Below are 18495 nucleotides of genomic sequence, written 5' to 3' on the forward strand. Positions count from 1 at the left end.
AGAATAGAAAACATCAGCAAGCTGAAGTCTAGCAAGAAATCACTGACTGATGGCAGACAGTAAACAAGGACAAGGACAAGGACAAGACCAAAGCAACAAACAATTAAGTGCAAAGTGGAAACCTTTGTCACAATGATGTCCGAGAATAGTAACCATCAATATCAGATGCGAGTACAGAACTGACTGACCATTCACTGGGCGGCTGTATTTATATCGGCCGCAAGGAAAATCTACTAGCCAGCGTATTCACACGGCGGGACAGGTGGCGTGCTCACGCTGTGGCGAGATTGTCCTCTAAACAGCTATCTCGGTCCATTACTTGCAGTGGGCATTCAACTTTTGTGGAGCCGTATACCAGAAAGCTAATGTGCTTTATTTGTTGAATGTTTTATCTATACTTGTGTATTCTGAAAATATGTAGTTTCAGTAATACCGTGCATTACAGATGTCTCCAAAATGCCATTCTTTTTGTATAGTTTGTTGTGCTACTGTGACAGGAAATCCGATAACCATACATAAATATGGTACTTAACACAGGTTAGACTTGCAGAACAGAAACGGAAGTACTGCAAAGGTCCCACATCTGCCAATCACATTCACACAGAAAGAGTTGTGAGACCTCTGGGGGCACTTTAGAAGAAGTGCAGATTCACTCTAGCACAACAAAGGGGAAATGTTCAGGGCAAATGACATGTATTACCACAAATTTTATCTGCTTACTCACCCAATTATCTACTTTAAGCTTTTGACCATAAGTATCTTCAAATTCACTCATTAGAATCTTCAAAATCAGTAGCTTACCTTGGTTGTGTTGTACCTGCTGCAGCAAATTCACCCCAGTTAGCTTCTGGGGCTGTTGCACCATGAGATGATGAAACAGGCAAATCACACAGAAGATCATTTCCAGCAGTAGGTCTCGGCTGATGAGATGGAGAAGAAACAGGCGTCACTCGTGACGCATTTGCCGGAGCTCCTGGTGGTGGCCCAATTTTAACTCCACCAGGAGGAGGTGGGAGGATACCTGTGCTGTTGCCACCAACACCACGAGGCTTTGGCCTACTTGATACTTCAGTTCCATCTTTCTTCTGAACAGTGAGAGAAAATGCATTCTCAGAACTAGTTTGGTAATGTCTGACAAATTACATTTATTAGATGAAAAAAATCTAATCACCAAGCAGCGGCAGGAGAACACACACACAAAAAGGTTTAACTTTTACAAGCTTTCGGAGCCAGTGGCTCCTTCTGGCAGAAAAGTTGAAGGGGTAGGAAGAGGGGTGACAGAAAAGGATTGGAGAGGTTTCGGAAAGACTCTTTCCTTCTCAACGCTTTCGGTAGGTCTCCCCTGACTCAGGGTTCTGGGTGACTTTTCTGAACTGTAGCCCTTTTCTTAAACCTCTCCGGTCCTTTTCCTTCAACCCTCATCTTTCCCCTTCAACTCTTCTCCAGACGAAGTATCCACTGGCTCTGAAAGCTTGATAAAGTTAAACCTCTCTGTGTGTGTGTGTGTGTGTGTGTGTGTGTGTGTGTGTGTGTGCGCGTGCGCGCGTTTTCTCCTGCCACCACATGGTGAGTACTTTATCTATCCATTTACATTATATTGTTAACAATTGATTATTTTGATTGTTAAATTACATTTATTGCCATATGAATAGCAATTATGCTAGAATTTAATCCCAGTAATGGGTAACATAGGCAATGCATACTCATTTCTGCATAACATTATTATTGAGTGTAATAACAAGATATGTGGGCTGAAAGAGAACTGATATTCATATGGGCAATGAAGCACATCTGAAAACTGTGAAACTTAAATATAGAATTCAATATCTAAATAGGTTATACTGCAAGTCATTAACATTTTTTCTATCTTGATTTCCCAAAGATGTACAGACTCAACACCAAGCTTCCAATGTTGTGCCGCCATACTAGCAGGGGGCTGTTTGAGGCGGGGTGGGGGTGGAGGGAGGAGGGGGGGGGGGGGTTGCTTGGCATCTCTCAATAATGACTTTTCTTTCCTCTCAACTATAGTGTAATTCCAACTTTTCAATATTGATATAATTTGTAAGGACTAATATCAAGTAATTAACACACTCTGAAATACTGAGTATTTTAAATTTTGTTGTTTATAAACCTCAATAAAACTGAATTCCAATGTTAGGTTAAAAATACAAAATTCCCTGCGATCTTACAAAATTCCTGAAATTCCCTGAAATTTTCCAGATTTTTCAGGTAAAATGTAATTCCTTGAGAATTCCAGGCTTTCGAAAAGAATCACCACCCCACACCAGTCAATTCTGTAGTGTATACTAATAAAAAATACATCCATGTCAAATCATAAATATGAGAGGCAAAAAAATTTAAGAAACAGAAGTAGGCTGGAGGGATATAAATCCATATGGAGCATCTTCTGATATCTATTCAAACAAACAAGGCTGATAGTTTTTATATTAACGATGACGATTGTATGTTTAAATGGACTATACTACTCTGTCATCAGTCCGTCCCTTTCAAGAGAGAGACATATATGAAGGTAAAAAACGAGAAAATTGGGGACTTGGCATTTCCAACAATTTAAGCAAGTCAAAGAGTTGGAAATGGGCACGATAATAGTTGCAACATGATAGGTAAAAGAAAATAGAGATAACTTATGCAGTATCTTGCACATGAGGGTCTAAAGGAACAACGAGGTGGGGGAGAGGGGAGAAAGTAACCTGCAGACACAGAGGATACCCATTACAGGAGAGGTGGGGGGGGGGGGGAGACAGACATGGCTCTTCCCCCACAACCACTGCTAACAGTTAAAGTGGAGCAGTATTATAGTTTAGTGTAAAAATCACTCTCCCTTAGGAAATATAACACTCTAGTAGTGACTGTCTCATCATCCACAAGCATCCGAGGTAGTAAGGTAGGCAACTTGAGGGAGTGCCACAGATTGGCCAGCACGGCGCACTCAACAAGAACATGTGCTATCATCAGTAGATTACCGCAGATGCAGTGAGAAGGATCCTCCAGACACAGAAGGAACTTGTGGGTGAGTCTTACGTTACCAATGCATAGTCAGCACAACAGAATAGCATCTTTCCAAGAGGCCTGGAAAGATGTATGTCACACATTAGTGAATCCTTTACTAGCTCTCAACTTGTTTTGAGTCATAGTAGCCTGCCATTCCAATTCCCAGGGCGTCAAAATATTGCATCAAAGTTGTGATTGTAAGCTGGTAGCCAGCGTTCTGACATCAAGTTGATCTCCTATAGTTGCATCTTTAGCTACATGGTCAGTGAGTTCACTGCCTGGAATGCTTATGTGGCTCAGTGTCTTTCCAGAGCTGTAGACGTCAAGGAGGAGGTCCTGGACGTTGGCGACCACAAGATTTTTGGAATAGCACAGGAATATGCCTTTTAAGCAGCTCACAGAATCACTATAGATCATTGTGGCCAGGGATTTGACATACTGCAAAGCCTGATGTGGCAACCAACTCTGCAGTGTATACATTGAGAGAGAATGCTTCTCATGCCACCTTGCAGAATAATCGTACCTCCACGACGACAGGTGTCAGAGAAGGGTACGATCAGCATCCTTCTTGGGGCCACAAAAGAGGTCCATCCATATCACAGGACAGGGGACAGACCACAGGGAGTGTCGAGAGAGAGCTCTATGAAGACAGACTAAAAGAGGCTGTTTGAGGTCCTTCAGTAGGGAATAGAGTCAGAACCCAGCTGGTCTTCCCAGTTTTGGGTGATGCGCGAACAATCTTGACTGTTAGTTGTGGAAGAGAGTTGAGTGACATGGGTGAGTGGGCATCGGACAGATTGGAACTGTGTAATTTGCCTGAAGCTGCTGTCATCTAGCCCACAGTGGTGGGTCACAGACTTCCAAGAGGAGGCTGTCAGCAGGGCTCATACGGAAGGCCCCCATTGCCAATTGCACACCAGTGTGGTGAACAGGGTCCAGCAAGCTTGGTATGGATGGTGCTGCCAACCCATAGGCCAAGCGGTAAAATCAGTACTTTGTAAAATCTCAGATGAACTATGCAAACTGACCCCCCACAAGAGGTTACTAAGAAATCAGAGAGCATTTAGCTTCTTCATACAAGTTGCATTGAGCCAGAGGACATGCGACAGCCAAGTTAGCTTGTTGTCAAATAAAATACCTAAGTAATGAAAAGTTTCCATCACAAAGTAACTGGTCACTGAGATAAATTCCTGTTTGTGGGTAAGCAGTCCGTAGTCTTCAAAAATGCACAACTTGTCATTTTGCAGGAGGAAACGGACAACTGTGATTCATGGCTCAATCATGTACTCTCCAGACAGCTCCCTAAAGTTGGCGCTCAGTGGAGCACAGTGATGCACAGGTGTAGCAAAGGCAAAAATCATCCACATACGGCAATGGAGAGAAACTGTGGGGCCCACTGCATTTATGATACCATTGATGCTAATACCAAACAGTGCTATGCTGAGGATCGATCCCTGAGGGACTCTAGTTTCCAGTACATACTGGTTGCTGATAGTCAAAAAAGTCAGAGACAGGAAATTCTGGATAAAAATGGGTCAACTGCCCCAGAAACCCCCTCATGAAGTGCAGATAAGATATGATGTCACCAAGTGGTATCGTATGCCTTCTGTAGGTCAAAGAAAACAACAATCAGGTGTTGGCAATCTGTGAAAGCATTGCACAATGCAGTTTCCAGATGAACCAGATCTATGGTGGACTGGAAAATCTGAAAGCCACTTTGCAATTGTGATATATGCCCTCCCGCTTCATGGCACGAACAAAGAAGGTAGTTGACCATTCATTTGATTAGCTTATGCAGCCCATTTGTGAGAGAGACTGGCTGTTAGTTAGTTAAAATATGTGGGTCCTTCCCCAGTTTCAGGACAGGAATAATAATAGCTTCCCACCACTGAAATGGAAATTCTCCTTCCCACCAAATATGATTAACAAGCCCAAGAATACATTTCATGCTACAAGCATGAAGATGTTCGAGCATTTGGTTGTGGATTTTCTCGGATCAAGAAGCCGCATCTCGACACACTGCCCAAGTGCTGCGAGGCTCCCATTCACTAAAAGGAGCACTGTATGACAGAGCGCCATGGGCATGGAAGGATAGCATGTGGCATTCAATATATTTCTGGGTCAGAAAATGAGGATGGTAATTACTGCAAGCAGACATTTCAGCAAAATGTGATGTAACACATTCAGCAAGTACCACAGGATCAGAGAAGATGTTACCACTGACATGGATGCCACAAATGTAGTGGAGTTTAGCCTATGCTTGGGATGATTGAGTGTGGGATCGCATAGACGATGCATATTGCTCCCAAGATTCCTGCTTTCTTTTCTTTATTAAAAACTGCACTCTCGCCCAGAGTCTCTTGAATACTATTAAATTATCCACAAAGGGATGGCATGTGTGCCATTGAAGTACCCTGCAGCATTCCCTGATAACTGTGGCTGTATCTTGAGACCCCTATGGCACCGGCAGCCATCAAGAAGATCCGGAGGAGTAGGGTATCGTTTCTGCTACAGCATGAATAACACTGTCAATAGTATCCTGTACCACTTTGTCAATACCTGTCGCACAACTGGCTGCAAAAGTGGCTGTGGAGGAGGAAGACTGCCAGTCAGCTTTCTGAAGTGGCCAACGTGGAGCATGCTCCAGATATACGAGAGTGGAGAGGGAGAGAATGAAAGGAAAATGGTTGCTGTTACAAAGATCACCATGGACACACCACTGAATCAGTTTTAAGACACTCAGGTTCCAAACTGTAAGATTAATAATTGAGTATGTACCATGGGCCGCACTGAAATGTGTTGCAGCTCCAGTGCTGAGTAGGCAGACATCCAACCCTGACAGGAGGTGTTCTAGTACTCAGCCTCTGCGATACAGTGTTGCAGTGCCACAAAGAATTACGAGCGTTAAAGTCTCCCAATAACAGGAAGGGAGGAGGTAGCTGTTCCACTAACTGTAACAGCTTGTGACACTGGAATGATCCATTTGGGGGTAGATAAGCATTAAATATTTTAATCCGAACTGACAGGTAGACACTAATGGCCGAAGTATCTAGTGCAGCGGTAAGTGGCACCTCCTCACTGGAAGTACCAGAGTGTATAAGGGTACAGAGCCCACCAGACACTTTCTTGACTTGAACATGATTGGTACAGTAGGATTTGTAGTTTCTCAGAAGAGGGATGTGTGTTGCTGTGAACGGTGTTTCCTGAAGTGCTATGCCAACAATGGAGTAAGTAGCCATTAAATGAGGAAGTTCAGTCAGGTGGCAATAGTACCCGTTACAGTTCCACTGAAGGAGCACTGGCATTGATATTAGATTTGAGAAAGTGGCAAACGGAAAAGATGGGTGCAATTATTTCGCTGCCAGGTCGCAGTCCACCTAATTGTGTGATCCGATGTCAGTGTGCATGGGCTCGACTGCTACAGGGATGTGGACCAGAACATTTGAGGCATCAGAAAGTAGTTTATCATTGTGCTTATCCTTCTCATCCTTGTGAGACATCGATTTCTGTGAATATTTCCCCATTTTATCTTCCAGGAGCGAAGAGGACCATAATTTCCCTCAGCCTGCAGCCCATGGCTGCTGGTCCTTGTCTTGAGATGTAGCAACTTGAGAGGTGTCATTCCTGATGAGGCCAGATGATGACAAGGCATCTTTGGCCTCACCAATGGTGTGGGAACCACTGGTGGTACAGGTGTAGGGTACGAGGGAACTGACATTCCCTCCATCAACTGTAGGGCAAGCCCCGGAATACGGCCATGTCCAGGAGAGGCCATGTGAGACCTTATTGCGTGGGTATGGACTGTGAGACAACAGTCTTAAAATTTGAGACTGTATCAGACGGATGCAGTCTTTCAAACTTTTTCTTCTGATCTTCATAAGACAGGCAGTCAGGCATTTTATACTCTTTTAATTTTCTTTTCCCTTTTGAACACTGAGCATCACAGTGAATGAGGAGGATCCAGTTCTGGACATATAGGAGGCTGGTCACAAGGGCTGTCCTCATGGGATGCCCATCCACATGCCTTACAGATAGCCACATCAGAAAAGCGAGAGGATATGTATCCGTACCTTAGGCACCTAAAACATCTCATTGGAGGAGGAAAGTAAGGCCTGACAATACACCTATGGACCATGCATGACCATAATCTTCTCAGGCAAAATGTTGCCTTTGAAGGCTATGTCAAAAGCTCCAGTATCAACTCAATTATCCTTGGGTCCCCTCCGGATGTAGTGCACAAAATGGACTCCACACCATGCCAGATTAGTAAGCAGCTCTTCATCAGTTTGTAGTGTTAGGTCCCAATGGAGGATGTTGTTGTTGTTGTTGTTGTGGTCTTCAGTCCTGAGACTGGTTTGATGCAGCTCTCCATGCTCCTCTATCCTGTGCAAGCTTCTTCATCTCCCAGTACCTACTGCAACCTACATCCTTCTGAATCTGCTTAGTGTATTGATCTCTTGGTCTCCCTCTACGATTTTTACCCTCCACGCTGCCCTCGAATGCTAAATTTGTGATCCCTTGATGCCTCAAAACATGTCCTACCAACCGATCCCTTCTTCTAGTCAAGTTGTGCCACAAACTTCTCTTCTCCCCAATCCTATTCAATACCTCCTCATTAGTTATGTGATCTACCCACCTTATCTTCAGCATTCTTCTGTAGCACCACATTTCGAAAGCTTCTATTCTCTTCTTGTCCATACTAGTTATCGTCCATGTTTCACTTCCATACATGGCTACACTCCATACAAATACTTTCAGAAACGACTTCCTGACACTTAAATCTATACTCGATGTTAACAAATTTCTCTTCTTCTTTCCTTGCCATTGCCAGTCTACATTTTATATCCTCTCTACTTCAACCATCATCAGTTATTTTACTCCCTAAATAGCAAAACTCCTTTACTACTTTAAGTGTCTCATTTCCTAATCTAATTCCCTCAGCATCACCCGATTTAATTTGACTACATTCCATTATCCTCGTTTTGCTTTTGTTGATGTTCATCTTATATCCTCCTTTCAAGACACTGTCCATTCCGTTCAACTGCTCTTTCAAGTCCTTTGCTGTCTCTGACAGAATTACAATGTCATCGGCGAACCTCAAAGTTTTAATTTCTTCTCCATGGATTTTAATACCTACTCCGAATTTTTCTTTTGTTTCCTTCACTGCTTGCTCAATATACAGATTGAATAACATCAGGGAGAGGCTACAACCCTGTCTCACTTCTTTCCCAACCACTGCTTCCCTTTCATGCCCCTCGACTCTTATAACTGCCATCTGGTTTCTGTACAAATTGTAAATAGCCTTTCGCTCCCTGTATTTTACCCCTGCCACCTTTAGAATGTGAAAGAGAGTATTCCAGTCAACATTGTCGAAAGCTTTCTCTAAGTCTACAAATGCTAGAAACGTAGGTTCGCCTTTTCTTAATCTTTCTTCTAAGATAAGTCGTAAGGTTAGTATTGCCTCACGTGTTCCAACATTTCTACGGAATCCAAACTGATCTTCCCCGAGGTCCGCTTCTACCAGTTTTTCCACTCGTCTGTAAAGAATTCGCGTTAGTATTTTGCAGCTGTGACTTATTAAACTGATAGTTCGGTAATTTTCCTTACCTAACTCACATCTTGAGGTATGGTCAGAGGGGGAAATGCCATAGGAACATGAACTCTGTATTAAAATCGCTGTCCATTAACTGCTGAGATGACCGGTTTTGGCATGGCCACCATTAAATTTGATCTGTTTCATTGCAGATCATCAGCACCAATGCCACTCACTCCGCTCAGAGGCTCTCCCGGTGTGCGCCACACTGCCAAATCAAAGGCCCCCTGGCACAGCAGCCATAGCCTGGAGTCCTGGTACCCCAAAAATGGAGATAGGTACCTACTCCTTCACTGACATGGGGAACTACAGCTCAGGCATCGGTACTGTGATCCCTGCATTGTCAGGTGGCTACCACCAAGAGGATACTACATGACAACCCCACCACGACAGACTGGCTACTGCAATGGATCTCGGGTGCAAAAATTGATCTATCTGATTGGTAGGTGCAAAACATAACAGTGCACAGTGGAGCATTAATGCATCACAGTAAAGCGTACTTTCCCAAACAGTCCGCACTTCGGTAAAAATTGGAAAGTAGAGGTCAAACACAAAATGGGGACCAGAATTTAAAAAGCCAAAAAACGTAAGGGGAAAAAGCATTAAAAAAGTAAAAAGAGCAAAAACGTAGAGAAGTACAATGAACAGTCAAAATACCAAGGTAAAAATGTGACCAAATAGAGAGACTCCTATTAATCACCTCTTACAACTGGCAAGGAATGGCCACTGGTCTACTCTAGCCCCTGACACTAAAGGGTAAGTTTTTATATTTACTCATAGAAAGGCTATCACAGTATCTGATGCACATGCAATTAATACTATATCTTAACTAGAATTAATCTGCTGAGCTGTTAAATGAATACCTTAAGAGGCTGAAGATTAAATTACAAGCAAAAGCAAGTTTCTCACAGAACATGAATTCATGTAAGGTTTGTAAGTGATCCTCAGCCATTCATAAACTGTGAAAAGTCCATCGTAAAAGCTTACATAATGAGTTTTGACAGAGGACACTATATAGAAACTAAAAATGCAGAGTTTATGACTGTACAGCAATACAGGTGGTTTAATTTTAATAGTAGAAGTACAAAATAATGAAATGGCATGCATAAACATTCTCTCTCTATTTTCTTTTTAGTATTAATCTTTGCTATTTCTAGGCAATGAAACTACCTTCACAGAGTAAGTTAATAACACCACCAAACAAAATATTAGTCATTCCTTTAAAAGGGCTGATTGCCAGGCAGTCATGATCCTCCACCACTGGCATTAGTCATGGCGGTGAATTGGTTGGTCGTAAGGAATCAGTACAGTAAGATGCATCTACATGGTGGAGATGTGATAGAATTGCAGAAAGGACCTACCATGCTTGGATGTGTCCATAACCACACTGAATGAAATTTGCATGAATTATTGGCATATCAATGGGGCCCATTCAGTGTGTTTACCAGGAATGGTGTGCCACTGGCAGCCATGTAACATGGTTTAAGAACAGTTATCGAAAAAAGATCATTATCGACAGGCACTGGAGGCGAGTGTCACACCTCATTAATGGCAACCGGTTTCAAGCCCGTCAGGAATTGCTGCTGTCAGTGAACAAAGGTCCATATCAAGACTCTGAAAGAACAGTGTTAAGGGAATTTAATGTAATGAACACATGGAGTATGGAGCTTCACAAAAGGTCATTGCTCACAGTAGCACATACAGATGCACTTCTTCAGCGGGTCAAATCACATGAAAACTGGACAATAGCTGGTACGAGACATAGTGTGGTCCAACGAGTTGCCGTTTTGCTCTTGATGATGTAAAGCAACGAGTGCGACAGCCTACTGTAACGATTAACCTGTAGAGTATGGAGTGTGTAGCTCAGGCTGAAGGTGGTTCTCTGATGATTTTGGAGTGCTTTACCTATCATGACTAGTGTCCATGCATTCAGGTTTACCATGAAAATGAACCAGGGAGTTAATGCCAACATTCACGGTGACGAAGTGTTGCCCTTTCTTCATCATCTTCATGACAAGTAAGCTGTGGGCACTCATCATTCAAGACAACAACTGTTGTGTGTCAAGGACTGCACATAAACAGCTATGCTATAAATTTTTAGCAGAAATGCAGAAAAAGATTTTATCTGCAATATAACTGTTACAACTTTTCAACACACTATCCATGAGCACTTATACATTTTTCCGTCCCTTGAAACCACTTCAAAAATGTCTGTCCAAGCTTATTTAGGGAAGTATGCTGTTGTACGCTGCACTAGCCTCTTCGCCGGATGAAAGATGCTATCCATGAATTTTTGCCTCTGTCTTTGAGAACAGAAAGAAGTCACACGCAGCCAGGTCAGATGAATGTGGCAAGTGTGCAATTCCCCAAGAAGTCCTTGTTCTGGCAACCATGTGGGCTGCAGCATTGCCATGATGCAGAAGAAGTTGTCTACGCCTCGAATTTGTGAGCTGTGACCTTCATGTTGTAATAACTTTTGGCAATATCATTCACCTCTGACAGTGGGGCATGCGTCCAAGGTCACAGTGGTGTGATGACCCATCTTGGTGCAGAAAGTTACCACCATCTTCCTTCCATCATCTTTGAAATTTTATATGTAGTTCCTCACCTGGAAAGTCTCGTACTGAAGACTGCCTCTCAGATTCCGAATTATGATGGTACATCCATGTTTCGTCATCTGCGACAATATTGTAGATGTCTTGGACTGGCCTTTATCATATTTTTCAAGCATAAAATGATACCAATTGATTTTTATTTTCTTTCTTTCTTTTTTTTGGCTGTTGTCAGGGACTGTGGTACTCAATGGTCTGCACTGCAGTTGATGCAACATTTGGGTCCCTTTCACGTCACAAAATGTGAGACAAGAAATATCTTGAATCATTTTGTTCACAGTCTTAATGTTTTATTGGGTCACTGCCATTGATGGGTTACAGACAAGTTTCATCTTCAAGAGATGCTTGACCTCTTGAAATTTCACGAAACCAATCTCCTATGCTGGCCCCAGAAGACCCAGATTCACTAAAAACGCATTGCAGAAAACAGTCACATTCTTCTGTATTTAACTCCTTCTTGTAGTCATAATACATCACTGAACAAAAATCATGGCACAAGAGACTCATCTTGCACGTTGTTGTCAGGCTCAGGACTGCCTGCATCCTCACCCACCATTTGCTATACAGTTTGAAATCCAGTGAAGAAACCCCATTGTAATCAGACTTCCAGTTTAAGAGCTGCTGGAGAACTTCAGCACAGCCCACACATACACTTATGTCTATATTCTGCAAACCACTGAAGTGCATGGCAGATTACACATACCACTATACCAGTTATTATGGTTTCTTCCTGTTCCATTCTTGTACAGAAAATGGAAGAATGACTGAATGATGCTGTGTGTGCTGTACTTAACCTTGTCCTCAAGGTCCCTATGTGAGCAATAAGTAGGGAGTTGTATCATATTCCTAGAGTTCTCATTAATCCAGTTCTTGAAACTTTTTAAGTGGGCTTTCTCAGGATCTCTCTCTCTCTCTCTCTCTCTCTCTCTCTCTCTAGGGCGCAAAAACAACTGGGATCACACACACCCAAGTCAAAACTATAGAACATGAAGACAGAGAGGAGTCCCAATTGACATAAGAGAAGACAGTTAACAACAGGGACGTGGAGAAAGGGCTAAAAAAAGACACCATACAGAAACGGATGTCCAAAACTAAAAATTAAATGGCCTTTGCCATATTGCCGTGGCAGATAAAAAGTAAGACGCGGTCAACAGCCCGCTTATAATTTGCTAAAACAGCCAATAACTGAGTCGCCAAAACCAAACGGGAACGTAAAAGGTTAAAAAATGGACTTTCCATCAGGAAGTGACTGACACTTAAAACTTGAGTGCAATGTGTACAAAGTGGTGGGGTAGTGCCACTTAGCAAATGACGATGGCTAAAAAGGCAGTACCTAATACTCTGCCGAGTTAAAATAACCTCCTCCTGGCAGGAGGGCCAAGAAGAGGTCGTCCAAGCCACTGGGAGAGGCTTAATAAGCCAGAGTTTATTCCCGTGAAGATAGGACCATTGGCGATGCCAAAGGGACACCACCTCCTGACAGACGGCAACACAGAGATCATCAGAGGGAATATAGGTACTCGCAGGCTCAGGCAGGAGGACTGCAGCTTTGGCAGCAGCGTCAGCAACCTCGTCTCCTGGCAGTCCAACATGACCAGGAACCTACAGGAACATCAGACTGGCTCCACCAAGAGTGAGCAGATGAAAGTTTTCCTGGACTCACTATACTAAGGGATGGGCGGTGTACAGTGCACATAGACTTTGTAGGGTGCTGAGTGAGTCCGAGCAGAGCACACAATTGAAAAGGCTGTGTCACGGGATGTACTCCGTGGCCTGATACAAGGCGAAGAGCTCGGCTGGGCTGTAAATACTGAGGAATGTGCTGGAAGCTGATATCAAAAGACACGGGTGCCAATGACAAAGGCACACCCGACCCCACGGCCAGTATGAGAGCCATCAGTGTACACACAGGTACTATCGCAAAGTTCCATGTGAAGGTCATGAAACTTAAGGCGGTAGACCGAGGCTGGAGTAGTGTCCTTAAAAAGGGAATGAAGGCCAAAGTTAGCATGGGCCGCTTCATGAAGCCAAGGTGGTGAAGGGTTCACGCACAATGGGAAAGCTGCAGGTAGTGTCAAGTTAAGCTGCCGCAGCAAGTGCTGAAAGCGGACTCCGAGAGGTAACAGAGAAGGAGGACAAGCCCCATACTGATAATCAAAGGAATCATCAAAAACGGAGGCATAGGATGGGTGGCCACGCATGGCAGACAAACGGCATGCATATCTGCTGAGGAGAAAGCCACGGCAGTAGGACAGTGGTAGTTCAGCAGCTTCAGCATACAGACTCTCAATTGGGCTGGTGAAAAAGTCACCCACGGTCAAACGGATGTCACGATGGTGGATAGTGTTGAGACAGTGTAAGAGGGATGGGCGTGGAGACGCATAAACATAGCAGTATTTTCCTCTGCTACACTCAATTTCAGTTCCTGTCTCATTCACTACGGACTGGACACTACTTTAGTGCCACTAGCAGCCTTTACATGCGACCAAAATTTCTTTGGGTTTCGTGAAAGATCATTTGACAATAGGCTGCAATGGTAGTCACTGAAGGTCTCGTGCAACACTCTCTCGACAGCCAAACATGTTCCATTGTGCATATCTCTAACTATAGCCCCATGCTTTGTTTTACACCTATTACGTAGTAATCTGTTTCTTTAGAAGTTTCTTCACAGTGACTGTACACCATGGAGGGTCCCTTCCCATCATGCAGGGCCAACTATTCTTTTAAACTTGAGCTGTAGTTTGTCTACGTGCTCCTGTTCTGTGCTGAAAGTTTCAAGTTCATCATACATTTCTGGTTTCATTGACATTCCAGCATCTTATTGCACTTTGATTAGGTCACTAAATCATCCAATATTAACCCCACAGAAAATGTCCGAAGCTATCTGTAACAGTGGATGAAACATAGGAATCAATATCCCTGCAGCTCGACAGTGCTAAGGATCCCGTCAACTGGTTTCAGCTGGATATGGCATACCTGAAGAAACTTGTGGATTCTCTTCATCATCATATTGAGTCTTCTATCAATGCTAGATGTGCTGTTACATATGTCGTCTCCCAGGGTTGACCTTTTTTTGCCAGTGTTCTTACTCTAGTTACAAACTATTATGTAATTTTACTACTGATTTCTCTGTAGGACATATTTCTGAAAATTAATTATATGATGTATTGCTGAAATAAAATTCAGTCACAAAACTGAAACAGTAGTGAGACCCCAGGGCACAGAAACAGTAATGTCAGATACATGTGATCTTGCAAGGAAGAATATGAGAAAAGCTGCATTATACTTCTAATTTGAATGCTACTAAGAAGCTTATTTCCGACCACGTAATACCTCATATGTACACCAGATTTGAAAAATTAGATAAAAAATTTAAAAAATCTTGTCATAAAAACTCCGGCTCACACAGAGGTTTATCAGTTATCTTTCTTCCTGTGAACCAGTCACAACTGGACCAGGAAAAATGAGGAGTAATAGTGGCTAGACAAAGTACATGCCACCTCACACTATAAAGTGGCTCACTGAGTAAAGATGTAGATTCCATAAGATAAGGAAAGACTGATAGGCAATGTAATGGAAGGTTAGAAGATGACATTCGAAAAAATGTAAGAACAGTATGGATACAATGGTGTGCTTTTGACGGTTCAGCCAAGTTGTCAAATCTACATGTCCAGCAGTGGATGTCAAATGACCGATGATTAGTACAACTACCTTTCCTTTGTAACTTATTTAGTAAAACATTTCTATTTCAACTATGTACTAACTCACCTCATCCGAATCACTGTTATGATGTTTCAATACCACGCAGGAATTAATCTCATTTCATTCTGACTCTCAGTGCTTACAACTGTAATATAACGACTTCAAAGAGCTTGTATGAAGAGAGAAGAACAGAATGAGTATGAATCAAAGATTTTCTTCCCTAGTATGAATCAAAGATTTTCTTCCCTCAATAAATGCAGTACACTACAGGTGGCTCTGACAATGTCCTTTGTTTTGGTGGCTTCTCTTCTGCTGCTGCACACAATGTGCTGTATAGGTCAGCACAAAGATTCAGTCTTAACAACAAGCCACAGCAGCTTTCTGGATGAAACTGCCCATTCAGCAATTTAGTGTGCACCAGAATGATGCCAGCCGTGGTGGCCGTGCGGTTCTAGGCACTTCAGTCTGGAACCGCATGTCAGCTACGGTCGCAGGTTCGAATCCTGCCTCGGGCATGGATGTGTGTGATGTCCTTAGGTTAGTTAGGTTTAAGTAGTTCGAAGTTCTAGGGGACTGATGACCACAGATGTTAAGTCCCATAGTGCTCAGAGCCATTTGAACCATTTTGAACCAGAATGAGCTTTTGATGCAGATTAAAACCAAATAAAACAGACTCAAAACTTCATGAATATATAATGACCCCTGTATGGTTAATGATATAATTTCAATAAAATGGGAAAATTGGAGACGAATGCCAGAGGCTGAAGCCATGAGGCACTATTCAACATTACAAAATCAGTCCGAGAAATTTTACACAAGAAAGAGCAGACAATGTAGGATGTGAAAACTTATTTCAACATAGGCCTATTCACTGATTCAGTGAAGAGATTTACAGTATTTTCAATTTGATGGAGAATTTGTTACTGTGAAAACCCTGTCGATTAATCATGTTTCTCAATATTATATTGTATCTTAATAACATAGATGTAGCAACTTACCTAGCAACACATTAACTGCAAGTTCTTTCTGCATAGATATTTGTTTGCACAAAATAACTTCCGGGCTGAGAGGCCACGGTTCATGAATTAAAACATTGCCTGATTATTATCTCCCAAATACAGGAGACCCCTTTGAGGTAAAAAGCAACTAACTAATGATAGTTGTGTGGAATATCAAATAACTGAACACAATTATACTATATTGTGAAGAAAGATCACCATATAGATGAAAATATAGAATTTCGCCAACACTGACACTGAAGAGCATGTGATAACAACACAACAGAATAAAGCATTCTCTATTGAATACATGGACGTCTGTCAAATTTTAACGTCCCACTGAAAACTGTGCAGCAGCTTTACCAGGCTGGATTGGGGAAGTGATGGCTCACAGCTTTGCTACCAGTATTGTGGACCCAAATAGTTGGTGCAGTCAACCTGTCCAATCAAGGCTTAGCTACAAGTATGTTAAGGTTCAGACAAAAGATTTCTCGGAAGTTCACGACGGATAAAATTCACTGTTACAGAGAATCAGAAAATAATGTTTAATGGGAGTTAGGAGCACATCACAAGCATTTCAGATAAACTAACATTTGGACAGCTGTCCATACGCATAATTCTTGAGGGAGCAAAAAAAAATTGCACCCAAAAGCAAAGCCACTGCACACGCAGATGTAGTTGACCAAAGGGAAAATGTGGAAAAGACTAGTCAATTTCATCTTGAGGAAATGGTTGTGGCTGTCAGTTACAAATAAGGCTACTATGGCATATGACATATTGGAAATCCCTAGATTGTTTATCATAACTAGCCACATTGTATGGAAGGAACAACTTACAAGGTTTAAAAGCAAGTTTCCTAGAATAAATTTCTTACATATACTATTACACTTATCAGCCATTAGTGATTTACATCTTTAAAATATGTTCTCAATCAAAAGTGACTTCCCATGTTTCAATATTAATGTTTTCTACTTTTGCAGTGGGTCACATACTTGTTTCCAAAATGGCATTCACAAAATTTCCACCGTTTTCACAATATGTAACTTGTTTACAGTACAGTTAAGGGAAAAAAATGATCAAACTACGATCTGTCAAGCATTGTGCGCGACACCAGTAGGAACAAACAAGTACAGTTAATAATTCTTTTAGCCATAAACAAGATAAAAAGACCCAGATGTGCAATTTCTCTCTATATGCAGCATACATTTAGTGTGTACTGTACTGACATAAAAAGAAATTAAACTGTTCCCACAAATATCTACAGTGACAACACTTGAAATTTTATGAATTCAAATAGTGTAGCCTATTGTGGGACTTTACTGACCAGACTAACAACAGCAAATAGGCCTATTCAACATGTATTGAATTAATTTTGGGTAGTTTCTTCACTCAAGGCATTAATCTTAAAACAATGCTTCTAACTCACAGTTATTTTCATGTTTATTTTTATTGTTTCCCCCTCCTTGAAGCGAAGGTCTAATTCTTGTTTTGGATCTTCTTTCTCCTTCTCAATTTCTTCTGATTTTTTGAGCCATTTGAAATGATCCTGTAGAGCAACATTCATATCAAAGCTGTCAGATCTGTCACTAAATCCGAGTCCGATAAAAGCTGCCCTTCCTGTGCAAAAGGAAAATCAGTTACAGTACTTCCAAATGCAAATAAATACTGCTAATAAAAGAATATTAATTTCGTAACCTACCGCTGTCATCTTGAATTCTAATGACAAAGTAGCGTGAAGAATCTGAAACAGCCTCTATTGCAATTCCAGGATAAGCATCAATGGGGCATTTTGCGAATAATTCGCCTGTATTTTTATCTTCCAGCTTCAAAATACAATCATTTCCTTTCGACACCAATCTCATACGACCTGTCCATTGAGGCTCATTTAGATTCCAGTCAGCTGCCCTAGATGAATAAAGTATGTTAAGGTGTTGCGAAGCAAATCATACCATACATGTAATAAATATTTTACTACTAATTTCAACAACAATAAATCTATAGCTTGTCTGTCAATTCCATTAAGTTTGATCCTTACACATGCAATTCCATAATATTAAACATAACGAATATTAAAACTACAGTAAGTTTTCTCTAGTTTATCCATTTTCAACTGACACAGCTACGAACAGCTCACAAAGAATTTTGTGAATGATTTTAAGATATGCGCATTAATCATAACATACAGTTTACCTGTAACCTCTATTTGTTGTCCTTGGAGGCAACTTATACACAAAAACTTCTGACTTAACTAACAATACGCTTTCGTATGTATCCATTATATACAGACTTTCCAACACATACACACTACTTCGTATCACTGACGAAGCTTCATAGCTCGCACAGGCGTATCGGAATTTTCAAATATCTTTGCTTATGACGTTGATCTGTCAGACGCGTTTCTCCCAAAGATTACCAAAGCAAAGGGAAGGAAGGAATGAAAGAAGCTATACTAAATTACTGCGCGAAAGGTAATTACATGAATAACTCCACGTGGATCTGTTGTATACTAGTACTATATTGACCTCTAACTTCTCATTTTCCTCCACTGATAAAGGAAAATACGTCTTTTATTTATTTT

The 18495-nt window shown here is 41.7% G+C and overlaps 1 protein-coding gene across 1 annotated transcript in view; it reads right to left on the reverse strand.

Annotated features, from left to right (window-relative positions):
• Positions 1-18278, reverse strand: part of LOC124605486 (NECAP-like protein CG9132) — a 32052-nt gene extending 13774 nt beyond the window's left edge. The window contains exons 1-4 of the mRNA XM_047137210.1: positions 18108-18278; positions 17617-17822; positions 17344-17534; positions 802-1085 (exon numbers count right to left, since the gene is read on the reverse strand). Coding sequence (XP_046993166.1) covers positions 802-1085; positions 17344-17534; positions 17617-17822; positions 18108-18193 — 767 coding nt within the window. The 5' untranslated portion in view covers positions 18194-18278. The remainder of the gene's footprint in view (positions 1-801; positions 1086-17343; positions 17535-17616; positions 17823-18107) is intronic.
• Positions 18279-18495: the final 217 nt, after the last annotated feature.

The sequence above is a fragment of the Schistocerca americana genome, chromosome 3 (genome assembly GCF_021461395.2).
Source record: "Schistocerca americana isolate TAMUIC-IGC-003095 chromosome 3, iqSchAmer2.1, whole genome shotgun sequence".
Classification (NCBI taxonomy): Eukaryota; Metazoa; Arthropoda; class Insecta; order Orthoptera; family Acrididae; genus Schistocerca; species Schistocerca americana.